Raw genomic sequence first — 26,233 nt, forward strand, 5'->3', positions numbered from 1 at the left:
CCCCTTTGTGCATGACATTTTCTAGGCAAGAAGACTGGAGTGGGTTGCCATTTCCTTCTCCGGGGGATCTTCCTGACCCAGGGATTGAACCCATATCTCCTGTATTGGTAGGTGGATTCTTTACCACTGATCAACCTGGGAAGCCCAACCTAATCCACACACTCTGGTTAGAACTCTTCTGGGAGAAAATAACTTGTTCTCAGTTTTGGAATTGAAAGATGCCTTTTTTCTGCATTCTTACTGCAGAAGAATCACAGTAGCTATTTGCTTTTGAATGGCAGGACCCAGAAACACAGAGAGTCCAATAGTATTGTTGGACAGTCCTGCCTCGAGGACTTAAGAATTCCTCACCTTGTTCGGAGATATGTTAGCTAGGGACCTGAGAAACAATATTGGATGAAAGACTCTTATTCCAATCTATGGGCAATATGCTTTTAGCAAGACTTACACATGATGTGTCTACAAAACACCATAAGAACCCTGAATTATTTGGCCCATTGTGGATACAAGGTCTCCCAGAAAAAGGCCCAAGTACATAAGCAGTAAGTCACATGTCTGAGTTTTGTTCTTTCCCATGGACAGTGAGGTACTTTGCCTGCAGGTAATCACAGGCTTGGGAACACCCAAGATTCACAGACAACTGAGGGGGTTTCTGGGAATGGCAGTATTCTGTTGGATTTGGATCCTGAACTATGGGCTCATGGTGAAGCCCCTCTATGAAGCTTTAAAGGGACATGGTTTTGAGCCCTTTACTTCGACTACCGAGTGCAAAAGTACATAAATGGGGCCTAATGTACAAAGGACCATCCAGTGAGTCACTCAAAATTGCATGATTTGTGCGAAAAATAGCCCCAAGACTGCTGTTAGACCTCCTCAGATAGGGACTCAACACAGAGGAGCCTGCCCCTCTGAGGACTGGCAAACAGACTACTCAAATGCTTTGAGTCACAGGAAATTTCAGATGCCCACTAGCATTTCTGCACACTCTTTCAGGGTAAGTGGAGGCATATCCCACCAGGAAAGAAAAAGCCTCAGAAATGCTTAAGGTTCTCCTTAAGGAAAGTGAAAGTGTAAGTTGCTCAGTTGTGTCCAACTCTGTGTGACCCCATGGACTGTAGCCTGCCAGGCTCCTCTGTCCATGGAATTCTCCAGGCCAGAATCCTGGAGTGGGTAGCTGTTCCCTTCTCCAGGGGAATCTTCCCAACCCAGGGATCAAACCCCAGTCTCCTGCATTGCAGGCGGATTTTTTACTGTCTGAGCCACAAGGGAAGCCCTCTTTAAGGAAATAATCTCCCAATTCAGACTGCTTCATTCCCTTCAAAGTGATGATAGGCCTGCTTTTGTCTCTAGCAAAACCGAACAAGTGTCTAAGGCACTGCAAATTACTTGGAAGCTACATTCATCCTGGAGAACACAATCAGCAGAAAAAACCAAGAAAATGAACCATACATTAAAAAGGAGCATTGCTAAAATATGTGAAGAGACTAACTTAATTTGGAATACAGCCTTGCCAGTTGCCCTGCTACTAGTCAGAGTGGTTCCCAGAAGTAGGCTTAAATTAAGCCCCTCTGAAATATTGTATCATTGTGGTCATTCCAGATGTCTGCCTGGGCAGGAGAATCTATAAGTGCTCTGAAAGATCTAGCAGTTGCCAATTCTGTGAAAACTCTGGGCACTATACTAACCACTATACTAACCTCTGTTCATGAGTTTGCTTCCAGCAGGTCTGACTATCCAACTGAGGTAGCCTCGTATCCTTTCGCATCTGGAGACCAAGATAGTTTTCTCTCCTTCAAACCCAGAGAGAATAAGGGCCTGAGCATCAGCTGATCGCAAGTGGACAGGACCACATGTGGTCCTTATCATGCACTCATCTGTCAGTTTAATTGAAGTAAAGCCATGGATTCATCTCACTTGGATTAAGATAGCCCCATTGTCATCAGAAAATGACCCAGCTCTTGGGACTTCTCTTCTGGTCCTGTGGCTAAGACTCTATGCTCCCATTTCAGGGGGCCTGAGTTCCATCCCTGGTCAGGGAACTGGGTCCTATGTACCGCCAAATAAATATTTTCAAAAGGGAGAAAATGACCCAACTCCTGAGAGACCTAGAGAGCAACGGGTTTGTGAACCCTTAGAAGATTTAAGGTTACTCTTTGAAAAGGGTAATTTCTGAGATTAAAATTTCATGGTAGGTACTTCCCTGGTGGTCCAGTGGTTAAGAATCTGCCTTCCAATACAGGGGATGTGGGGTTGATCCCTGGGAACCTAGATCTCACATGCTGTGGGGCAAATAAGCCTGGCACGCCATAACTACTGAGCCCATGCACCATAACTAGAGAGAAACCTGTGAACCTGTGTGCCACAACGGAAGATTCTGCAGGTCAAGGCAAAGATCCTACGTGCCGCCACTAAGACCCGATGCAGCCCCAAATAAATAAATATTTTCACTTTCATAGAAGGATTTCATTATGTTCAAATAGTTGTAGATAAAGAATTGTAGTGCTTACTAAAATTTTAACGAATATTCTCAAGATAAAGAATTGTAGTGCTTATTAAAATTTTAACGAATATTCTCAACCCAAAGCTGATCAATTCCATTTCAGAATCATCCCCTCATTGCCCCTATTCAACAGGAAGTAGTCAGAAAGATCCTTACCCCTTTTTACCACAAGACTGTGAAATGGACATTGGCAGTGGGGAACAGGGGCGGGACCTCTCCCAAGACCCTCCCCTAAATGAACTACTGTCAACAAGCAACTGTTAGTGGTCCCAGTAAGCCACTGGCTGGCGCTGCAGTAGTCCCTTCCCCCTCCTCTGCCTAAAAGGGGCCCAAATGGGGACTGGCACAAGATGGTTTTTTTGAGACGCTAGTCTGCCATCTTTTCGGTCTGCTAGCTTTCTTAGAGTCATTCTTCCTTGCTCCTAAAACTTGTCTCCAGATTGGTTGATCCGTCAAGCGGTGAGCAGAGAGAACTTGTGCTCCGTAACAGATTCTCCTCCATTACTTTCCCTTACATTTCAGGATCCACTTATGACAGCAGACACTTCAATGAAACCCTTACTGTGGGATCATCTCAAGCTGCAAAGAATTTAAGGTAAATATTGTAACAGAGCAGTGAGGGCAGCCCCTAACCTGCAGCCATTGCTGCTTCTCATTACTCCGCACCCTGTTGCCAAGCAACGGGTCCTGCTCAGCCATTGGTCGGTGCCTCGCTCCCCCATAAGGAACCAACTGTCAATGAGTGACCATTACTGGTCCTGTTCAGTCATTGGTCGGTGCTATAATGGGCCCCGCCTGCGGCTGCTGTTGCTGCTGCTGCTGCTAAGTCGCTTCAGGCCGAGTCCGACTCTCTGCGACCCCATAGACGGCAGCCCACCAGGCTCCTCCGTCCCTGGGGTTCTCCAGGCAAGAATACTGGAGTGGATTGCCATTTCCTTCTCCAACGCATGCATGCATGCTAAATTGCTTCAGTCCTGTCCGACTCTATGCAACCCTATGGACAGCAGCCCACCAGGCTCCTTTGTCCACAGGATTCTCTAGGCAAGAATACTGGAGTGGGTTGCCATTTCCTTCTCCAATGGGCCCCGCCTACAAGCCACCAATTGTCAAGAAAGGACAGTTAGTGAGGGGATTCAGAAAACAGTGGAGTGAGGGTCATGAGGTGGAGAGTGGGTAACAGGTGGATCCTGGTTTTCTCCCGGAAGCCCTCCAGCTCACCCAGGCTTGGGCCAGCAGGTGAGCTGGGGTGCCCAGGGAACAGACTGAGGGCTATATCCTTTAGGGCTCCAGAGCCCTCACCAAGGCCATCAACTAGCCTGGGCCCAGGCCTTGAGGCAGCAGTGAACCTCTCCCCAATCCTTGTCTCTGTGGCCAGATAGCAGTGGTAGTCTGCCTGGGTCACAGTTTGTGGGACCTGATCTCCCCCCTCTTTGGGCGGCCTGAGGAGCCTAAGAGCTGGTTGGGTTGGGTGCCTGGCTCCTTTAGTGATGATAGCTGGGCAGAGTCTGGGAACCTGGCCCTGAGGGAGCTGCCAACTGAGATCTGCCTCCGCTTAGCTAGGACTGAGACCCTGGAGGGTGAAAGTTGTGCCTTGGGACCTTTCCCTTTCTTGTCAGGGCAGAGAATAACATTCATTTGGTAGAGACTTACAGGAACATCCTTACCTGACAATGACCTGACTTTAAGAGCGAAGAATCTGTCACCAAGAAGTCTGGAACAACTAACCATGACCCTTCCTCACCTTGCCTATAAAAGGGCTTTGCTGAAAGTTTTCAGGGTTCTTAGGGCATAAACCACGCATCTCTTTGCATGGCCCTGAAATAAACCTTTCTTTGTTCCAAACTCCAGTGTTTTCGTAGTTTGGCCTCACTGTGCATCAGGAACAAGGACTTGCATTTTCAGTAACAATATCACAGACAGTGAGGAGGGTGAGGGAAACAGAGGTTTCGCAGAACTCACAGGACATACAAAGGCAGTTTCTCTGTTTTCCTTTCATTTTTAATTAAAGGCACATCTCTCTTGAGAGAACAAAGCCTATCCAGGGGCAGCCGGCCTGGGATGGCAGGACAAAGCCGGCCAGATGCTGGTGAAATGTACAACTGTGACTGTGGCTTCCTTGGAATGCAGTCCTGGGAGGTGAAGGCAGAAGCACACACTCTGGGACTGAGGTTCACTCTCGGGCTACATTTTGACCTGCTGCATGGGTCTGAGATTCGGGGAGATGGCAAAGGGGCTCCCCGTGCTCTTTTTGATGTCCTCCACGGTTAGGCCTTCCCAGAGCTCAATCAGGGTCAGTCCTGTCTTCTTGTGCACGTCAAACACGGCCTTCTCGGTGATGATTCGGTCCACGCACCGCTTCCCAGTCAGCGGCATGGTGCACTTCTCCACGATCTTGGGTTCGTTGGCCTTGTTGCAGTGCTCCATGGTGACCACCACGCGTGTCTTGGAACTGGACACCAGATCCATCGCACCCCCCATGCCTTTCACCTTCCTGCCGGGTATCATCCAGTTAGCCAGGTCACCGTATTTGGAAACCTGCATGGCTCCCAGCAAGGTCAGGTTGATGTGTCCCCCCCGAATCATGGCAAATGATTCATCGCTGGAGAAAAAACAGCCCCCGGGAAGAAGGGTGACTGTCTGCTTGCCCGCGTTGATGAGGTCCGCGTCCACCTCCTCTTTTAGTGGAAAGGGACCCAAGCCCAAGATCCCATTCTCACTGTGAAGGTGCACGGTGATGTTGGGGCTGATGTAGTTGGGGGCCAGGAGAGGGATGCCGATGCCCAGATTGGCGTACATGCCGTCCTCAAATTCAAGAGCTGCCCGCTTGATGATCCGTGTCCTTATGTTATCTGAAGACTTGCATATTTCATCATCCTCTTTCCGGACGGTTAAACGCTCAATTCTTTTCTCATATTTTTCCCCCTGTATAATGCGATCTACATAAATGTTAGGAACATGGATGTCTTCTGGGGCAAAGGACCCCACATCCACAATTTCTTCAACCTCCACCACGGAGGTTCTGGCAGCTTTGCACATGGGCACGTTGAAGTTCCTGGCGCTGGCCCTGAAGATGACATTTCCTGCCCAGTCGGCCTTCCAGCCTTTCACCAAAGCAAAATCGGCGGTGATGGCATGCTCCAGCAGGTAGTGCTGCCCATGAAACTCCCTCACCTCCCTGGGCTGGCTGAGGATGGCGATGTGGCCGTCCGGTAAGTACCTGATGGGTGCGCCTCCCTCCTGGACCAAGGTCCCGTAGGCCGTGGGGGTGTAGAAGGCGGGCACACCGGCGCCCCCCGCGCGGATGCGCTCGGCCAGGGTGCCCTGGGGCGTGATCTCCAGCTCCAGCTCGCCTGCCAGGTACTGGTGCTCACAGAGCGAGTTCTCCCCCAGGTAGGAGCAGATGATGCGGGTGATCTGCTTGGTCCCCAGTAAAAGGCCGAGACCGAAGTTCTCCACCCCCACGTTGCTGCTGACCACGGTCAAGTCCTTCACGCGGGTCTTCAGCAGCGCCCCTATCAGGTTCTCTGGGATCCCGCAGAGCCCGAAGCCCCCGATCATGATCCTCGAGCCGTCAGTGATGTCTCTCACGGCCTTCACCGGGTCCGTGTAGAACCTGGCGCGCGCGCGGGCGCTGCAGGCGAAGCCGCAGGCGCCACCCTTCGCCAGCGCGCGCCCCGAGCGGCCGGCGGGGACCCGCCGCCTGAGCACAGACGCCAAGAGCCGCAGAGCCGCCATCGTCGCTCCGCTCCGGCTCGGGCTCCGGGCCCAGCGGGGACAGGCGGGGACAGGAGGCAACCGTGCGTCCCCGCCCGCGCGTCACAGAGCAGGGGGCGCCCAGCCGTGAAGCGCCCGCCCGGCTGGTTTCCGCCGCTCCGCTCGGTCTCCGCACTCCGAGGGCCCGAGGGGCCGAGCTTCCCGGGCCGCCGGGCAGGCGGCGGGACCGCCTGGATCGTCTAGAGGACCAGAGGGATCCGGGGCCTGACACTCGGAGACCCCGAGGCGACGTCCCTCCCGGGAAGCCTGGGCGCCGGCCTCCTGCCCTCTCCATCGTCGCCCTTCCTCCCAGGCGCGCTACTCCTGTCAACTCACCACCCCCCCACCCCCAATAAAATCCACTTCTGGGTAACGGGATTGGAATGAAAACTGATCTTTTCCAGTCCTGTGGCCACTGCTGAGTTTTCCAAATTTGCTGGCATATTGAATGCAGCACTTTCACAGCGTCATCTTTCAGGATTTGAAATAGCTCAATTGGAATTCCATCACCTCCACTAGATTTGTTCATAGTGATGCTTTCTAAGGCCCACTTGACTTCACATTCCAGGATGTCTGGCTCTAGGTGAGTGATCACACCATCGTGATTATCTGGCTCATGAAGATCTTTTTTGTACACTTCTGTGTATTCTTGCCACCTCTTCTTAATACCTTCTGCTTCTGTTAGGTCCGTACCATTTCTGTCCTTTATCGAGCCCATTTTTGCATGAAATGTTCCCTTGGTATCTCTAATTTTCTTGAAGAGATCTCTAGTCTTTCCCATTCTGTTGTTTTCCAACCAGACCATCCTAAAGGAGATCAGTCCTGGGTGTTCACTGGAAGGACTGATGCTGAAGCTGAAACTCCAATACTTTGGCCACCTCATGCGAAGAGTTGACTCATTGGAAAAGACCCGGATGCTGGGAGGGACTAGGGGCAGGAGGAGAATGGGACGACAGAGGATGAGATGGTTGGATGGCATCACTGACTCGATGGACATGAGTTTGACTGAACTCCGGGAGTTGGTGATGGACAGGGAGGCCTGGCGTGCTGCGATTCATGGGATCACGAAGAGTCGGACACAACTGAGCGACTGAACTGAACTGAACTGGGTCACGGGCTCCAACACCTCTGTCCCCAGCACTCCCGGTCCAGGATCGACATTTCCATGGATAGTCTAGCCGGGCCTCAACGACACCCCCGCCGAAGGAGACCTCTTGCCTTCCTGTATCAAACCTGCTCCTCCTCTGTTTTTCCCCACCTCGGGAAAAAACAAAACCAAACCTGTTAAAAAGAGCCACTGACTCAGTCCTGTCACTGACACCTCCTCCAAGCACCCTCCTCCGTTTCGCCCCTGGACAAGCACCCCCATCCCCAGCTCCCACCTCAACCCTGTGAGGCTCTGGGGCCTCTCTGACTTCGCTCTTGTCCCCCACAGTCTACTCTCCCCACTGAAGTCAGGGGACCTTTATTTTGTACATAAGATAAATGAACTTTTCATTTTATAATAGTTGGGATTCAGAGAAAATACTCTAAGATTATATAGAGTTCTCACATGCTCAGACCCAGTTTCACCTGGCAAGTGTTAACATTTAAATGATTATGGTACCTTTTTTACAACTAATGAACCAATATTGGTTTCTTATTATTTACTAAACACCATGACTGACTCGGATTTCATTAGTTCTCCATCAGTGTCTTTTTTTCTGTAGAATGTGCTTCAGTTCAGGTTGTCTGGTAGTTTTCTCATGATGAGACTGGGGTTCTGGGTTTCGAGGATAAAGACCACGGAGGTGAAGTGTTCTCATCTTGTCAGATCAAGGGTGTCTGGGAGCTACGTGAGGTGTTCATGGGAGCCCAAGCACCTGGCTGAGGGGGTGCCGCTCAGGGTCCTCCCTAAAGTTACTGCCTCAGCCTGTGCACACTTTGGAAGCAAGTCACCAAGTGTAGCCCACACTGAAGGAGGGGAAGAGGCTACACCTCCTTGAGGGGGAGTGTCTCAGAGGGTGGTTTTATAAAAAGCTGAATCAGATCCTGCCATCCTCCATTGCTCTTAAAAAAAATAACACTGATTTCATACTTGATATTTTGGCCACTTCTCTCAACCTCCTCACAATCACTCCCTGTCCCACTGTGCTCCAGCCACGGCAGCCCCTTGCTGTAACTCAGACACACCAACATGGGCCCACCTTCAGCATTTCTAGTCCCATTGCCAGGATAAAAGAGGCTCTCCCCCAAACACCTGCTGAATGAATGCATGAAGGCACGGATCCTTACTTAACAGATAAGGAAACTGAGACTTGGAAAGGCAAGCAACCTGCCAAGGTCACTGACTTGGAAGGCTGCAGAGTCCAGATTCATACCCGGGCCTCTGCCTAAGAGCCTAAGGGTGTGAGCACATCCCCTCACTCTGCCCATGACAGAAACTCCTGGGGCACAAGGTAGCTCTGTAGAGTAGAAAGACTCACCCATTTCTTGGGGAGGGAAACCATGAACTCACTCTTAGCAGCTCTAGTCTTGGTCCTGCAGGAGGAGAGGATCTCTGCCAGTAGGGGCCTTCCTGCTGTGCCACACTGTGGGACCCTTCTACCTACCCACTGGGTCCCCTCGCCTGAGAAAGGCCAGCCCTCGGGGCCAGATGAGGGGGCTCCAGCTGTGTCTGCTGCCAGCAGCTTCCTTGGAGGAGCCCCCAGAGGACGGTTTGGTGCTGACCCCAGTCTTACCATCATCTGTTTCCACATAGAGGCGGAGTCCCAGGTCCTTGTTACGGTTCAAGAGCCAGCGGTCACTGGCTGCTGTCACGTCCAACACCAGCCAGCCCTCGTCCCCAGATCGGAGCGTCTGAAGATCCAAAAAGAACAAGTCAGACTCCCTGTGGACACGAAAGAACAATTAACCGAGGGCCGGCACAGCTGCCTTTGTGTTTCCAGTGCCCGCCGGGGGACCATGAGTGGGGCATCTACCCGCCTGGCTCTGGCCTGGGTGCCTTCCAGGCCTTATTTCACTGTCTACTCTACAAAGGTGTTACAGAGCCTGTGTACAGATGGGGAAACTGAGGCTCAGGAGTTCAGTGACCCATCCATGGTCCCACAGCCAAGACAGCAAGGCGGGGACTTGAATCCAGGGCTGATGCTGGCCTGTCCCCATGGTGACACGAGGCCTTGGGCCAAACATCTTCTCTGAGGGTGGGCTGCCCAGGAAGCTCCCCTTCTGTCTTCTGGGAAATGCACCCCAGGCCTGGACCAGACACTCGGACAGAGGCTTGAGCGGGTGTGTAGGGGGGTGTGGGGCAGGCACCTGTTGGACTGCTCCGGGACCACCTCGAACATGCTGATGTGGAGCGTCTGGTTGAGCGGGTGGGTGCTGGGCAGCTTGTAAATCCGGAACTCCGCGGCTGTGACGGCCTCCCCGGCCGGGATCTGAGTCAGGTCAAAGCGGAACTCCTTCCAGTGGGGCTCCTGGTGGCCCAGGGCGGGGTCGCGCTCCACTGCAAGGCAGAGCGGGGCTGGCGGTCACTCGTGGTTCGGGCTCGGGCTCCAGGGTGGGAGCCGGGGGCCTGGGCAGTCTGGGCGGGCCTGACTCCCTCCTCAAGAACAGGCTTGTCCCAGCTCTGCCTCCTGGGTGCTCAGAGGGCCCCGAGAGCCGTGTGGTGCTCAGGGCAGTGTCCACGTCTGGCCCCCAAGCCCCAAACCCGGCCTGCCCCGCTCAGCATCCTGCTGGACCCACAGATGGAGTACAGGACAGGTCCCTCCTCTGGGGAGACAGATAAGACCCAAGGCTGAAAAGAGACATAGCTGAGTGCACTTGAGTGGGACGAGGGCTCCCAGCGCCTGCTGGTGTCTGGATGGCAGGTGAGAGGAGATTGGGCGTGTAGCTGACTTAGGAGCTGGGCCTTGGGGGTGAGAGTGGATGTGCCATGATGTCAAGGGAGAGGAAGCCATAGCGCCAGGGACCAGCATGAGCAATGGCCGAGAGCTGAGGGACAATGGCACCAGCAGGGAAAATAGCAGCCGTGACACCCAGCAAAGGGTGAGAGGGCCAAGCGGGAGGAGGAGGGGGACCTGAGGGAGACGCGGAAAGGACCAGAAGGCGAGGTAGGATGACAGCGCCCAAAGGTGCTGTGTCGAGTGCGGGGGAAGCTGAAGGGTCCCATGGCGTGATCTGAGGGGGCTTCCTGAAGGAGGCGACACCTGAACTGGCCTTGAAGGACAGGAAGGAGTCTTGGAGGACAGGCTTTCTAGGCAGAGGGGACCTCTACGCACAGGTGTGCGGAGCTGGGGCTCGGGGTGTGAGTCTGGCTGTGGCCTAAACGCGAGGGCTGGAATCCTGGCCTCGGAGCGGGGGCTGGGCTCTGACCGTGGAGGGCCAGGGTTCTGGGCAGCAGGAGCTGTGGTCTGAGGGTGGAGTGGAAGCTGTGTGTGGAGGCGAGGGTAAAGCCCAGACTGCAGGGGCCCGAGGTGAGCTGGTAGCGAGGCTGCTCTCACAGTCTGGGCGGGAGACCGCAGGAGTGGAGTAAACCCCACATTTCCCCAGCTGCCGGAAATGCCCAGGACAGTATATTTAGGGCATCTCACTTTAGCCTCCTGTCACTTTCAAACACTAAAAATCTGTGTTTCCATAAAGCAGGGGCGGGAGCCGCCCTAAGCCTTCCCCTAAAACCAACACTGAGATTTTAATTACATGTTTGTGAGTCTTTTTAAAAATTCTCTCTCTGGCTACTGGACTCAGCGACCACAAGTCACCAGGCTGGTGGTGGAGGAGGATGTGGGAGCACTTCCTGTCCTCGCGGTGGGGACCTGGTCCAGGGATGGGCAAACAGCTGTGCTGGGTGGGGCCGGTGGACACACGTGTTTGGGAAGGAGATGGGCTTTTCATCCCCAGACCAGGGAGGAGGGAACAGAACCTCCATTGTCTGTCGGGGGCTGGACCCACAGCAAATGCCCACCATGGGCCAGGCTGTTTCGTGGGCAGCATGACATGGGCAGATCCAGGTCCTTCCACACAGGCAGGGCATGGAGGGCAGGGTTCTGGACCCTCGCCGAGTGATACTCACCATGAATATCACCACATGAGTCCCCTCCTCCCTACAGACACACACACACAGCTTTGGGGACAATTTCCATGGATTAGGTAACTGCAGAGACCACCTCTGTTACATGGCTATGGAAGCGGCCCTGATCTGCAGGATGAAATAGGTCCGGGCTGTTAGCTGTTCCAGGGAGTGACCCCAAGAATGAAAAGGGGTCGCCCAGCCATGCCCTGTGCTGGACCCCTCTCAAAGCATCCTTGAGTGTATCTGCCCCCGAGGCACAGAGGGGGCTGACAGGTGGGTCCCTGGGAACCTGTCTGCAGGCCTGACACTGGCTCACGTTGGATCCAGGACTGAGGGAACCACCAGGAACCGGCCAGCTCCATGGACACCAAGCTCCGCGGTCTCCGCATCCTTTGCTGACCTGGGGGCCCACATGTGCTGGGTCCAGAGAGCCCTGTTCCCCTGGACTGACCTCAGCTCCCAGCTTCTGTGCTGTGGGTTTGTGAAAGCGATGCCCTCCCAACCCCCATCCCATAGTTCCCACACAGGAAACTGCCTGCCCCAGCTGTTCCAGGCAAGCACTAGCGGTGGGAGATTTTTAGGAAAATGATTTTCATCAGAAATGGATAAAACTTCTGAGATGAGGCAATAAACTAAACATTACTGTCACTAGCCAAAGGAGAGCCCTCCCCCACCGCCACCCTGCCCCTCTTTCTTTGCTGGAACCTGTGCATGTATGGCTTTTCAGCAGTTGCTTCTGTGGATTAGGGAAGATGGTTCTCAGATGCCAGTGTTAAGGAGCAGCATTTATTGAGCCTTGCATGTTCCCTATGGTAGTTCCCGGGCTGGCTGCCCCTGCTCTAGCCACTAAAACAGCACTGAGGGGCGGAGATGCTCTGATCTCCAACTGGGGCTTCTGGTCTGTGCCCTGACTCTGTCAGCAACCAGGTCCTTCCTGTGGTTGGCCTCAGTCTGCGCATCTGGGAAGGTGGGGGGAGGTCCTAGGGTCCTTTCCACACAGGGCTGTGAAAGGGCTTTGTAAAGCGCAGGGATCATGGGATAGGAGCGAAGGCCATTCCTTAGGAGGTGGGAGGGGGGTTAACCCCTAATTTCCTCACCTAACAGACATAACAAAGTAAGAACATCTTGCCAGCACCAATGGGGGTTTCATGTGTGACTCAAGAGCCATAGAAGATGAAAGATAGACATTCAGCTTTATTCTTCTAAATAAATTATGGGATGAAAGATTATATCACATAAAAATGTATCAGTGCAATTGAAAGGCATTTGGATAGCTTCAAAGAGCCTCCTTTCCACCTGCCTGACCTTTATGAAGACACTTGATCCACTGGGTCTCAGAATCCACATCTACAAAATGACCATTTGATACAGAAATGAAATGAAAGTGTCCAAAGCCATGTCTGCTCCTGTGGCCGCAGTTGGTTGTGGCCCGGCACAAGCTTCTATCCGATTATTCAGGAGCATTTCCTTATCAGTGCACACTCATGCCCAGCCTCCACTTTCCCCTCTAACCAAGGTCTGGAATCTCCCAAAGATGCCCAGGCCAGGAGAGGCAGTCCCCCTGCCACACCAGTAGGGCCGTCCACTGCGTTCTGGCTCGGGCGTAAAGCAACACCTGGCCTTTTCTTTATGAACGTGCTGACGATTCCAGAACATCAGATCTCAAGGAAGAAAGATCACTGCACACAGTCTTCTCCCAGTTTTATGCACGTGTGGAGACAGAACCCAGGAGTTCTGGCTCTCCTCTGGGCTCCTTCCACTGCAGTGGCCCTCCACCATCCAGTGCTGCAAAAACGGCAGAACCTCCCCACCTCGGAGTTGACCTGGCCCTGCTTCCATCCTGCTGCAGCTGTGGGATGCTCTGTAGAAGGAATTCAGGGGAAAGGCCAAGGCCTGTACAATGTGATTTCTTGGGTTTTCCCGGTAAAATTTGCTGCTGGTTGTGGAGTTGGGAAGTTCATTCCCGGGTCCCCTGGCAGATTCAGACAGGCAGCGAGGGGGACGGGTGGGGGTGCTGCAGAGCAGGAGGTGGTCCCTGCTTGACCTATGTTCTGGCTCCTGGCCATCTGAGATAAGTCCTGCCAGGAATCCTGTTTCTGTGAATGTCCTGGGGGGTACTGCTGATGTTTGAAGCAAGGTTTCTGGGTAGTAAATTATTCTTTCCATCTGCAGAATCTGGGGTAGGAATTCCTAATCTTGCGTGGGGGTGGTGTGTCCCATAATTTTCCCTTTGGGCACATGGGAGAAGACCCCTGCCTATGCTGTCTTCTCATGCTCTGGAGGTTTTCTAAGAACACTCATTTTCCATCATTTTTCCCTGGGCATATCTGGGAACATTAATTAATTCATTTATGTAACACATTTGAAAGCCGTGCTTATTGTATGCAAGTCCGTACTTTGGCACTGGGGAAACTGCAGTCAACGAGACAGGCCAGCCCCTGTGCCCGTCGAGTGTACATGCAGTGGGGAAGTCAGGTAGAAAACAGACAATCATTGTAAGCGAGGAGCCCTGTGAAGGACAGCAAGAGGGGGTGAAAAGAGGGCATGTGGGGTCACTTTAATGCTTTTAAGTTTTATTTTGTAGTGATTTTTGATTTTGAGATTAAGAGAAAAATTGTTGCAAGAACAGTAAGAGACTTTCCATAATTTTTAGCCAGCTTTTCCTAATGATAACATTTTACATAACCAAACCATAGCACCGTGTTCAAAACCAGGAAACTGATATTGGTACAATACTATTAAGTACATTATAGACCTTTCTAGAATTTTGCGTTTTCCCACGTATGTCCTTTTTCTGTTCCAGGATTCCATCCCGGATCCCACATCACATTTCCTTGTTAGGGCTCCCTGATCTGCTCTGACCTGTAACAAGTGCTAAGCCATTCTTTGTCTTTCATGCCCTTGCCATCATGAAGGTCATTGGTCAGGTATGTGGTCAACTGTCCCTCAGTTTGGGTTTATCTGATGTGTCCTTGCATTCTCTTTATTAAATTGAAGTTACAGATTTTGGAGAAGAACACCATGGATATAATGTACCCTTCTAAGCACATCAATAGAATGACATAATGTCAACATGTATTATTACTAGTGATTACCAATTCTTTGGTTAAGGTGTTATCTGCCAGGTATCTTCACTGTAATGTCATTATTTTTTTTGGAAATGATAAATATCTTGAAGGAGAAACACTGAGATTTGTGCTTATATCCTGTTTTTCCTCACACTTTTGCCCACTAATTTTAGTACTCACAAGTGGCTCTTGCCTGTAGCAATTATTACTATATTATCTGCAATAGTGATTTTCTGTTTCCTTCTTTCCCTCTACATTTCTTAATTGGAATTCCTTTGAAAAGAAGACTTGTCCTTCATCCCATAATTATCCATTTATTTATTTCTATCATTATGGGTTCATGCACATTTAATTTACTCTATGGGTTAGCAACTGAACCACAACAACAAATCCTAACCCATGCATAAACATATGTCTGTATTTATTTCTATTTTTCTGGATATATCTATTTTAAAAATTGGAGTTATAGTTCCGGTTCAGTGTGGGCTTACTTTAGATGTGGTATTTTGGAGAAATCTTTCAATTAAGACATTCTAAGATGAGACCAAGCACTCGTGTTGCTGGCAGGCAGGCAAAATGGCACAATCCCCATGGAGGGGAATCTGGCAGCATTTAGCAAAATGATATATGTTTTGACTTAGACATCTCACTTCTTAAAAATTGTCCCAAAGGTACGATACAAAAAGATGTACATACAAGACTATTTGTTACAGCCCAATTTTGTAATGTGTTACAGAAAAACACTGGAAACAATCAAATGTTTATCAGTAGGAGATGGAATAACCGAACCATGGTACCTCTTCATGATGGGGTGCTAAAGAGCTGTAAATTAGAACAAAGAGATCATCTAAATTCTGCAACAAAGTGATCTCCAGAGGATAGTTCTATTTTAAAAAGAAATAAGGGGAAGAGTACAGATAAGATGCCTTTTATCTAAGAACATGTCAAAATACAAATATTAGGGGCTGCCCTGGTGGCACAGAGGTTAAGAAGCTGCCTGCCAAAGCAGGAGACAGGGTGAGACCCCTGATCTGGGAAGACCCCAATCCCACAGGCTGCGGAGCAACTTAGCCCGCGTGCCCTAACTATTGAGCCTGTGCTCTAGGGCCCAGGAGCCGCAGCCGCTGAGCCCACATACCACAACTGCTGAAGCCCGTGTGCCCTAGAGCCCGTGCTCCGCAACAAGAGAAGCCAGCGGCAATCAGAGGCTTGCAAACCACAACTAGTGAGCGGCCCACACTCGCTGAAACTAGAGAAAAGCCCATGCAGCAATGAAGACCCAGGGCAACCAAAAATAAATTAACAAATACATTAAAAAATATAAATATTATAAAAATGCATACATGTCATATGTACATATATATGCAATTTTATTCTTTAAATAGAGAGATAAACTACAAACTAGTAAGTTTATTAAAAATAGTGGGAGTGGGTGAAATAGATGAAGGGGACTAAGAGGTACAATCTGCAGTTATAATAAATAAGTCATGGGGTATAATATATAGCATAAAGAATATGGTCAGTAATTTTATAATAAATTTGTATGCAGACAAAAGGTTACTAGACTTATGGTGATCACTTCATATGTATGCAAATGTCGAATTTCTACATAGCATACTTGAAACTAACACACTATTGTATGTCAACTATATTTCAATTAAGAAAAAATTAGTAGTTGGACCTCCCTGGTAGTCCAATGCTAAAGAATCCGCTTGCCATTGCAGAGGACATGGGTTTGATCCCTGTCCAGGAAGATTCCGCATCCTGAAGGGCAACTAAGCCTGTGTGCCACAACTACTAAGCCCAGGTGACCCAGGGCCCGTGCTCCACAAGAGAAGCCACCGCAATGTGAAGTCCTGGCACTGCAGCTAGAGAGTCACCCCTGCTGGCTGCAACTACAGAAAGCCGGCCAGCAGCAGTGAAGACCCAGCAGAATCAAAATTAAATAAATTAATTAATTTTAAAAAATGTAGTTACCTTTTGTGAGAGAAAGAGAACAGAGACATAGTGTACGAGGCAGGCATGGAAGCTAGGTCTCTCCAAATGTCCCTTGCTTTGTGAATTTTGTAACTATTTCACATAAGTATAAAACAAAAATAATTCAAAATATAAAACCAAAAAGTAATACCCAACACTAACATGCAAAATAGTAAACCAATGGTGGGTGTATTGAGTTGGTGGCTTAACCACACAGTGAGGAATTATTTCAAGTAATTTTCAAACAGAGTAACTTGACTGTATATCCCTAGTAGAATACCTTAAGGACAAAATTTAAAGTAAATCTTAATTTTTCAGTAAGCATATTGCTATGACGATGATGTTATACTATACCTATTATAGAGTCGGACATGAATTAGTGACTAAACAACAGCAACAATCGTATTAATGTTGTCAGGACCAACCAAATTATTCAGTGCAAGAGAAAATAGAAAAATAAAATATGAAAAAAGCATTTAAGTAAAAGTCTATAATCCTAAGCTTGAATTGGAAATATTAGTTTGAGGGATAGCCTGAGAGCTGGAGATTGACATGTACATGCTACTATATTTAAAATAGATAACCAACAATGACCTACTGTACAGCCCACCCAATTCTGCTCAATATTCTGTAATAACCTAAAGAGGAAAAGAACTTGAAAAAGACGCATGCATATATATAACTAAATCAGGTTGCTGTATAGCAGAAATTAACACATTATAAATCAATTATACTTTGATAAATTTTTTAAAAAAGAAAATGCAATCTTCTGCCCTGTCTGACAGTCTTTCCTGCCCTCAAGCCCTTCCCCAGCCCCTCAGGGCCCACAGGAGGGTCTTAAGCTTGGCTCTGCTTCCAGACCTCCTGAGCTGGCCCCGGCCATCCTCATGGTCTCCTGGGCCCTCTGGTGTAAATACCCTCCCCTGGAGACCCTCCTTGAAGCCCTCTCCGGGCGGTTGCCCCATCCCACCAAGCATGAAGGCTATTTTCTTCTCGGTCCAGCTGTAACAGCCCCCTGCCCTCCCCTGACCCCACACACAAGCCTGCCAGTCTCTCCCTTTCCCTGTCCCGGGGTCCCCATCCCTGGCTCATCTGTCCTCTGGGCGGTGACCAGTTTGAGGACAGAGACTGAACAATGGGGTGGAAACGGGAGGCCTCTGCGGTCTGCTCGTCCAGCCCCCCGTGTCCCCGGGGCCCAGAGAGGGGATGTCCGGCCCCTCTTCCCAAGGGCTCCTGGTTCCCAGGACAGCGACTCAGTGTCCAGCAGTGGAGCCCCTGAACTGGGGCGTCCTGCTGGTCTGGGAGTGGCTTCCAGGTCACCTCGGGCCTCCATCTGAAGCCACCCATGTTCTCACTTTCCTGCGGGACTCACCTCTGTTCACAGTCCGACAAGGACAGGCTCCCTCAGGGCCCTGGAGGCGGACGGGCTGGGCCTGTCTGGCTGGTCCCACCGGTAACGAGGCCAAGGGGCCCCTCAGACCTAAGACAAGACCCAGTCTCTGTGGCCTCAGGTTCCGGGGGAGCCGCGGACTCCATCACCTCCCGGTTCTGCCTCCTGAAGGGCTCCCTCCCACCCAGGAATCTCAGCGCTGCCAAGAGCAGGCCCCTGCTTCATTCTGGGGCATTTTTAGTCAGTTCTCATTACTGACTTTTTCAGGACCTGTTTCCATAAATGGCTCGGTGCTCATAATTACCATCCAGACCTCAGCCAGCTTCAGAGCCCAAATTAAAAGGGGCACCCGCCCACAGCACCACATCAAGCCCGCCACAGCCAAAAATAGATCCCAGGAGATGTGAGCAAGGAGGATGCGGCTCCTCCAGGTCAACCAGGGAAAGACCTGAACTGTGGGGCTTTCCAGAAGGACGTGGTCATGGTGACACACGCCCTCTGTCCCACGGGGAGCGCGTGCCTGTGAGGACTGGCCGTGTGCTCCCTCCCTGAGTCTGCCTCACCCCAGGGGTGGGGGGTGGGGGGCCATCAGCAGGCAGGGAGGGTGGGGGGCACGTTCTTTGGTGGGAGCTGGAAAGGCCTTCGGGGCCACCCTGCATAGATGAGGAAACTGAGGCCCAGGGGGCAGAGGATCACTGGGCATCAGGTTAGGGGCCCTTCACGTGGAACTGCGGACTTGGAGCCCATGTGATATAAGTGGCCCCAGATGTGCTCTGGTGGTGATACTGGGATGGATGGGGGGATCACCTGTTCACAAGGTTCTTCCATCAACAGGTGCCTGAGAGCGACCTCCTGAGGCCATGGTCCTCCAGGCAGGGCCCTGCGGGGACTCGGGTCCCAGGGGAGAGGAGGGTGATCCGCACAGACGGGGAGGCTGGCCCTGCTCTGTGCTCCTTCTCCTGGCTCTTGGTGCTCCCTGACCCCGGCTGCTGCTTCCCCTCAGCGTCACCAGTCTGCCCTGAGAGCTGGCCTCGGGGCAGGGTTGGGGGGGGCGGGGAGATTTGGTTGGGGGGTGGTTTGCCATGAGACTCATGTTTGGTCCCTGTTCTCAGGTTATTCATAGCTTCCTGGGGGGAGGTGGCAAAAGGACAGGTTAGATGTGCCCCCAGATCATACAGGCAGAATCCTAAGAAATACAAATGATCAAGGGTGAGGGTTCTGATCATGGAAGCAGTCTGTCTCCTTGGGAGGAGTGGGGTAGGAAGAGTCAGATTTATGTAAACCCCTGCCCATCCTTTTTAGAAGAAATGGAGGTGAGTGTTCTCTATGCAGAGGGTGCAATGTGAGCAAGGGCTCAGAAACAGGATGTGATACATCAGCTCCCACATATTATTCTCCTACTGTGTAGCGGGTGTGCATCTGACCTGAGTGCATGTATCACCGATCCTACACAACCCGGGACGTGGTCCTTATGAACCTTGTTTTAAAGTGAAGGAAATGAGGTGCCGAGACTTTAAAAGGAAGCTGTGTGATGTCTCACAGCTCCCAAGCGGCGCTGTCAGGATGAAAATCCAGGTTTAGTATACCTGTGTACAAGGATATGTACAAGGATATTTAGACAGTTCTATGTACAACCCAAAACTGGAAACAACCCAAATGTCCCAAATAAGAATGGTTTACAATGCAAGACAACTCATTTATATTGAATAATATTTACAACAGAAACATGGATGAATCTCAATAAAAATTTGTTGTGTGAAAGACCCAGAGTATGACTATGGTTCCACTGACATGAAGTTCAAGAACAGACCAAAGGACTGGTTGGTGATAGAAATCAGAGAGTGGCTCTGCCTGAGGGGATGGGCTGGTAGGAGGAGTGTTCCCAGGGGCACTCACGCTACATGTTCCTCTGTAAACTGAATTTTGTACAGTGCGCATGCTTTATCTGTAAATCCCCAAACAATAAAGACACTTTAAAAATACAATTCTCAGTTTACAACATACATTCAACACAGTCCAATTCAGCAGCATGCACTGCACCCTAATGACGGTCCCTGGGCCGGGGGGAGAGGCCACTTCTGTGTAGGACAAGAGCAGAAGATACACAGGCTGGAAGATGACCAGCTGTGTGGCCTCGGGAAAACCGCCTAACTTCTCTGAGCCTTTGAAAACAAAGATGTGACAGTACTTGTGAGATGAGATGAAAGGACAGACACGGAGGGTCTCGGCATGTGCTCGTCACTGGGTGTCAGCTCACACAATCCCTGAGCAGCCTCCGGGGAGGGTACCGTGAGTATCTCCGTTTACAGCGGAGGAGACTGAGGTTCCGAGAGGCGGACTGGAGAGTCCAGATCACACTGAGAGTAGGAGGCGGAGTCAAGATGCAAATTCCGGGCCCAGGTCAGAACCCCCAGCCGAGTCCTGCCTGTCCTCATGCTGTCCATCCCCTCCTGGCACCCAGAGAGGGGGTCCCTGTAGCCCAGGTGATCGTCACCTCGTGACTGATGCACGGTTGTGCGTCTCTCCCACCAGAAGGTCAGCTCCACAAGAGGCTCTTTGCTTCGTTCCCTCTTATGTTCCAGGAGCTAGGATGGAGCCTGGCACAGAGCAAGCACCACAAAAATATGAAAGAATTCCATAGTAAGGAACCAAAGTAAGTGAGCCCGGGGCTCATGGGGGTGAAGGGTCACCCCTTCCAGGTCAGGGGGCTGAACAGGCCCCGGGCAGGCCCCTCACCCCCATGGAGCCCTGCCTCTCCCGAATCCAAGAGCCTCAGCTCCTTCCCACCCCTCTCCTCAGCTGCCCGGGCCCACAGGAATGAGTGAGTCCAGCTCAGGGAAGGGTCAGGACAAAGGAGAAGATGGTCCCGTCCAGTTCTGACTACACGTCAGCCTGCAGAGCCATTTGTGCCTCAGTTTCTCAGTCTGGAGCATGGGCACCCGCGCTCTGTGGACAGGAGGTGGGGAAGGATTCAGGAGGAACATGAGAGGTGTCTCTCCTGCCTCATTCCTCTCTCCGGAGGGGCCGGGCCGGCCTGAGACACTCGGGGTCCAGCCAGTCACACCTGAGCTGGGCGGAGGGGTGGGCGGTGTGCTGAGAAGGGACCAGATAAGTGGGGGACGTGTAGGAACCCACGGCGGGCCCAGGAGGGCTGAGACCCTGGGTGCTGCCTCCCAGCTCAGGGTCTCCTCCCCGGAGCTCAGGCGACACCAGGGACCAGCTCTGTCCACTCCTCGAGGTCCCAGCCCTATCTCTGTGTCCTGGCCAAGGGGAGCCAAGAGTCCACGGGCAGAGACTGACAGGCAGGCCAGGCGGGGCCCGGCTCTGACCTCAGCCCTGGCCCCCAGCACAGGCCCTGGTAGTCACAACTCAGCCCCTGAAGTGTCCGCTCGGACGGAGGCCCGACCCCTGGACGGGAGCCTTTGAGAGCCCCAGGCCCCCGGGTCCTACGGGCGCTGCTGAGGGTCAGGGCCCGGCAAGCCCCAGGCCTGGCCTCTCAGGAGCCATGAGGCCGGTGAGGGGAGCTGGAGGCCACACGTGTGGGAGCCTCGGCGTGGGCGCTGACGCCACAGCGACTCTGCTGTTGGACTCCACGGTGGTTCAGGGCCCGCCGGCCTTCAGGGGCCCGGGGCCGGGGCCTCCAAAGCAGGAAACAACGCTGGTAGGTGCCTAATCCCCACATCAGCCCACGTAATTACCAGTTAAACTGCTCCAACTACAGGAGTTTTACTAGTGCAATTAGTACATCAGAATAAAGAAGGCCCTCTGACAGCTGGCTGGACCTGCCCACACACCAGGCTTCCCCTGAACAAAGATCGGCTTGTTAATCCACAGCGTCACAGGCCTTAGATCTCCATGAAACATGCAGAGGTGGCCTGGGAAGAAATTGGAATTTGGAATCCTTAGCCTCAATGATGTCATGGATGTGCTGTGTGACCCTGGGTTGGTTATTTAACCTCTCTGAGCCCACGGAATGAGGTTGGTAAAACAGCTTCACAAGTTGCTACACTTATAGGCCTATGGTACTTCAAGTCTTCCTTTTTATTCAAAAACTGGTAGGAACATCTTTGGCTTTAAAAATCTTGTTTCTGGGTCTCGTGTGTCTATAGACAGGTCAAGACATTTCCATACATCCACACCAAGGCTGAGCAGCAGCTGGGAGAGACCGCGGTCAGCACTCACCAGGGCTGGTTTCCCCTAAAAGGGGGCTGATTTTCTGTCCCTCCCCCTCTATCAACCTATCTCACAACAACTCTGAGGACAGACCACGAGGAGCCCCATTTTTCAAGGAGAGATCTGAGGCTCAGAGAGGGCAGGGGCGTCCCCAGGACCACACAGCAGAGGCAGGAGGGGAGCCAGGTCCTCCTGAGCTCGGGGTGCTGCTCACTCACAGCAGCAGCGCCCACCAGGGCCGTGTACCCCTTGCCCCGGGGGTGCTGGGGAAGAGGGACCTGGCTAGGTGGTGACTCACACAGATGGAGGACTCCCGTGGGGGCATTCTCAGGGGGACTGTATCCACAGGACTTCTTGGTCCTGTGCCTGGAGTCAGCTTGTCCCCAGCACAGAGCTCCAGCCTCAGTTCCACATATGGATGCCTCTGTCCCCAGCTCCCCACCCTGTCCATCTCTAACCACGAAGGTGGCATCTAGAATCCACCAGCCCAAGTCCTGAGCCTGGCACAGGGCTCTCAGCAGAGGTTAACGGCTGCCTCCTGCGGCTCGCTCTCACCTGAACCCATCACCAGGTCTGGTTTGAGGGGACAGGCCTCCCAGATTGTCCCCTCTTCTTGCCCTACCAGAGAAAGCAAATGGCTGAAGATGCATAAAATCTGCTGTCACTCTGACCCATGAATCCCTCTGCCGAAACCCCTCTGACAGCTCTTTCCACCATGAAAGCCTGACCTCCTGACACAGAACTGTCACCTCCTTGAGCCCGGGATGGAGACCAAACACCCTGAGCCTGTCCTGGCTCGGCCACACAGAGGTCACGTTGTCCTGAGCCAGACAGCGCCTCTCTGAGCCTCACTGTCCTCATCCGGGAGATGGGGATGAATATCATGTCTGCCGACAGGGTTGCTGGGAGGGTTACAAGGTGAAGGGAGGCTGGTGGCCCTGGCCAGGGGCCTGTTCCCACTCTGGGTCCCACGGCTCTTCCCACCTCGGCCTGATCTATGGTCCTTGGTCCCTAGGTCTAGCCTGGCGTCTGCCGCAGCCCAGATCCCCGCCCCTCACTGGCCTCAGACAGGAAACAAAGCGGATGGGAGACCTATGTTCATGAATGTAAATTAAAGAAAGTTTAGTTGTGGACAAAGTGATCTTTGAGAACTTTAAGAGTAAATGGTTTCACGATTTGGAGTATAATTTCTGCAGAGAGCAAAAGCTGGGCTTTGCCTGGAGAACAAAGGGAGTCCAAACTGCCCATTGGGTCATTCACTGGGCCTGGACACTCAGTCCTGACAAGCCAAGTCCCAGATGTGGGCCCAGGGTGACAAGACCACAGTCTCTGCCCCACTGAGCTCAGTCCATGCCTTCCCCTCCCCTACCCCACCCCTAGGTGGCCCAGGGAAGAGGCTGCTCAGTGTGGGCTCAGGACATCTGGGTCCTCACCTCAACTCTGCTGCTTTGATGCCGTGACAGGGTTTTCCACTCTGACCTTTGTCCTGCTCTTCACACCGCCCTTATCACAGGGACAGCATCACAGCCTCTGCTTACTCATCCGTCTCGCCAGGACCAGACTGTCTTCCTGGCACTACCCGGGTCCACCCGACACTACAGGATCTTACGTCGGGGTGTCTGGGGGCGGGTGAAGGTACATGCCTCTGGGACTCACATTCCTCGTCCGTCCCAGTTGGTCCAGCAGCTCACCGACCCCCACATCCCTGAGCCGGGCAGGTTTTCCTCCCGCAGGTCCTTGTCCACGACAAGGTGACTCCCCGCCCCCAGCAGGCGCTCCCCCTGCCCGAGGTGGCGCACACGCCCCAGCCGCTCGCGCGCAGCCCCCGTGGGGCCATTCAGCTCGCTGCCTTCTCCCGGGGTCGCCGCCGCCCGCCCGGGACCCGCGCTCACCCATGTTGACGAAGCTCATGACCAGGTCTGCGCGGCCCAGGCGCCGCTCGGGGGCCCCGCCGTCCTCGTCGTCGTCGCTGGCCACGGCGCGGTACAGGTCGAGCATGAAGAGCGGCGCGGACGCCGGCAGCAGGGCGGCGGGGGGCGCGCGGGGCCGGGGCCGGCCGGGCAGCCCGAGCACCGCCAGGATCTCGCGCTGCAGGTCGCGGCGCTCGCGCGGGCCCAGGCGGCGCTGCGGGCAGCCGAGCGGGGGGCGCGGGCCGGGGACGCCGCCGCCGCTCAGCGCGCACAGCGCCAGGCCCAGCAGCCAGAGCGGCCCGGGGCGCGCGGCCATGGCGGGACGCGGCGGCCTCACCGCGCGCGCATCCGCTCCCAGCGGGGCCCGGGTGGGAGCCGCCCCGACGGCGCGCGGAGGGCCTGGCTTTGGGCCGGCGGGACGGGGCGTGGGTCGCCCGCGAATGCGGCGCGGTCCCTAGAGCTCCCGGACCGTCGGCTGCGGCCGCACCGCCTCGGGCAGGGGCTCCTCCGGGAAGCAGGGACGGTCGGCTAGTCTGTCCGTTCCGCTGCGCCCGACAGTCCGGCTGCTGCCGAGGCCGCTCAGCTTAGAGACGCAGGGAGAGCGGCCGTCGGGTTCGGGGAGGTGCGGGCAGCGTCTGTACCGCTCCAAGGGGCCGCGGCCGCCTCTCTCAGTCCAGCTGGGAGCCGTCGGGTCCCGCCCCTCGGACCCGACCAATGGGGGTGCGGGGGCGGGGACAAGGCTCTGGGAAGGGGCTCTGTATGGCTGGTGTTGGAGACTTGAGATACATCTGGGTGTAGATGATCCGGCGAGAAATCCGCAGTGGTGCTGTCGGGGTCCTAGCTGTCGTCCTGGATTCCCCTCCCTCGCTGGCTGCGCTGTCGGGCGGGCGCGGGGACTGGGCCTGGGAACCCAGCGTAGAATCACGGTCGGGGAGATCAGACCCTGCGCTCCCGCGGAGGCGTGTCCTTCCTTGACCTCCCTGCCGCAGCCGGATCCCAACTCTTCGTCTGGCCCGCGAAGTGACCCGGCAGCCCTGCCTGGTGCGTTGGGGTGTCGCCGTAGGACCCGAAACGTCTCAGTCGGGTCTAGAAGTGGAGGCGTTCGCGGGTACCAGCCAAGTCTAGAGAGTGGGTCGCATCCCTCTAGCAGCAGCATCCAGGCCCGAGTTTCCCGTCACTGTAGCTGCTGCTCGGCCTCCCGGCGTCTTCCCCGCAGTCCCCTTGCGTGAGCCTTTGGGAGCTCCTTCCCGGACATCTGACACCTGTTGGATCACTGCTCCCGGCGCTCCCACCCACCTGGCTCCGGCGCGCTCTCGGTCGGCGCCTCGGACCGGCCGCCCCAGCAGCTCCAGCAGGCGCGCTGTCATCGCCAGGCTTGCTGTGAGCCCTCTGGACCCAGGTGCGGGGCCAGCCGCGCGCGGGATGTGCCTCCGCGGGTCAAGGAGCTCTGGTGTCCTTCCTGCTATTTTGCGCATCCTCATTGTCACGGCCCTCAGCGGTTTGAGACAGGGCTCCTCATGAAACTCCTCGATTGACTAGCTCCGCATAGTTCAGTCGGTAAAGAATCTTCCTGCAATGCAGGAGACCTGGGTTTGATACCTGGGTCGGGAAGATCCCCTGCAGAAGGAAATGGCAACCCAGTCCAGTATTCTTGCCTGGAGAATCCCATGGACAGAGCAGCCTGGCAGGCTACAGTCCATGGGGTCCCAAGAGTTGGACACCACATAGCGACTAAACCACCACCACCATTCTGCACAGACCCTTCCCTAGGTGCTAATCCCACCTCGTTTATTCATTTATGGTTAAGGAGCTGCGCTGGGAGGAAAGTGAAGTCAGTCATGTCTGACTCTTTGCGACCAAACGTACTGTATAGCTCGCCAGTCTCCTCCGTCCATGGGATTTTCCAGAGAAGAGTGCTGGAGTGGATTGCCATTTCCTTCTCCAGAGGATCTTCCCGACCCAGGGATCGAACCCTGGTCTCCTGCATTATAGGCAGACACTTTACCGTCTGAGCCACCAGGGACGAAGAGACACGTATATTGAGCTGCGAAGGCCGGAATGAATTGGTTAGGAGTGGAGTGTTTCAGGGTAGAAGCAAAAGCTTGTGTGAAGGCCATGACTCCAAAGAGCATAACGATAGCAGATGACAGTTAGCACTGTTCATGTACCAGCCACATTCTGTGTCATTTCTTTCCTGATCACCCCTTGTTATAGGGGCGTTGCACCCCCCATTCCCCACCTCACTTAACAGATGAGGAGACAGAGGCACCCGGGGCTAAGGGACTTCCCTCAAGTCACATAGCAGTGGAGCTGGGTTGGAGTAGTGAGCACATGAGTGAAATGTTCAGAGAAGTCTGGAGAGACTGGGGGGCAAGTGGGCAGGTGAGGATTCTGGATAGCAGATGGTTATGG

The 26,233-nt window shown here is 53.4% G+C and overlaps 2 protein-coding genes across 2 annotated transcripts in view; both read right to left on the minus strand.

Moving 5' to 3' along the window:
* Window positions 1-24,442, minus strand: part of BMP8A (bone morphogenetic protein 8a) — a 41,631-nt gene extending 17,189 nt beyond the window's left edge. The window contains exons 1-3 of the mRNA XM_043461803.1: window positions 23,804-24,442; window positions 9,548-9,737; window positions 8,974-9,122 (exon numbers count right to left, since the gene is read on the minus strand). Of these exons, the coding sequence (XP_043317738.1) occupies window positions 8,974-9,122; window positions 9,548-9,737; window positions 23,804-24,137 (673 nt within the window). The 5' untranslated portion in view covers window positions 24,138-24,442. The remainder of the gene's footprint in view (window positions 1-8,973; window positions 9,123-9,547; window positions 9,738-23,803) is intronic.
* On the minus strand, window positions 4,486-6,647 carry LOC122437179 (succinyl-CoA:3-ketoacid coenzyme A transferase 2, mitochondrial-like). Its single transcript, XM_043461802.1, has one exon. The coding sequence runs from the start codon at window positions 6,233-6,235 to the stop codon at window positions 4,682-4,684; it is 1,554 nt and encodes a 517-aa protein (XP_043317737.1). The 5' UTR covers window positions 6,236-6,647; the 3' UTR covers window positions 4,486-4,681.
* Window positions 24,443-26,233: the final 1,791 nt, after the last annotated feature.

Source organism: Cervus canadensis, chromosome 2 (assembly GCF_019320065.1).
Source record: "Cervus canadensis isolate Bull #8, Minnesota chromosome 2, ASM1932006v1, whole genome shotgun sequence".
Taxonomy (NCBI): domain Eukaryota; kingdom Metazoa; phylum Chordata; class Mammalia; order Artiodactyla; family Cervidae; genus Cervus; species Cervus canadensis.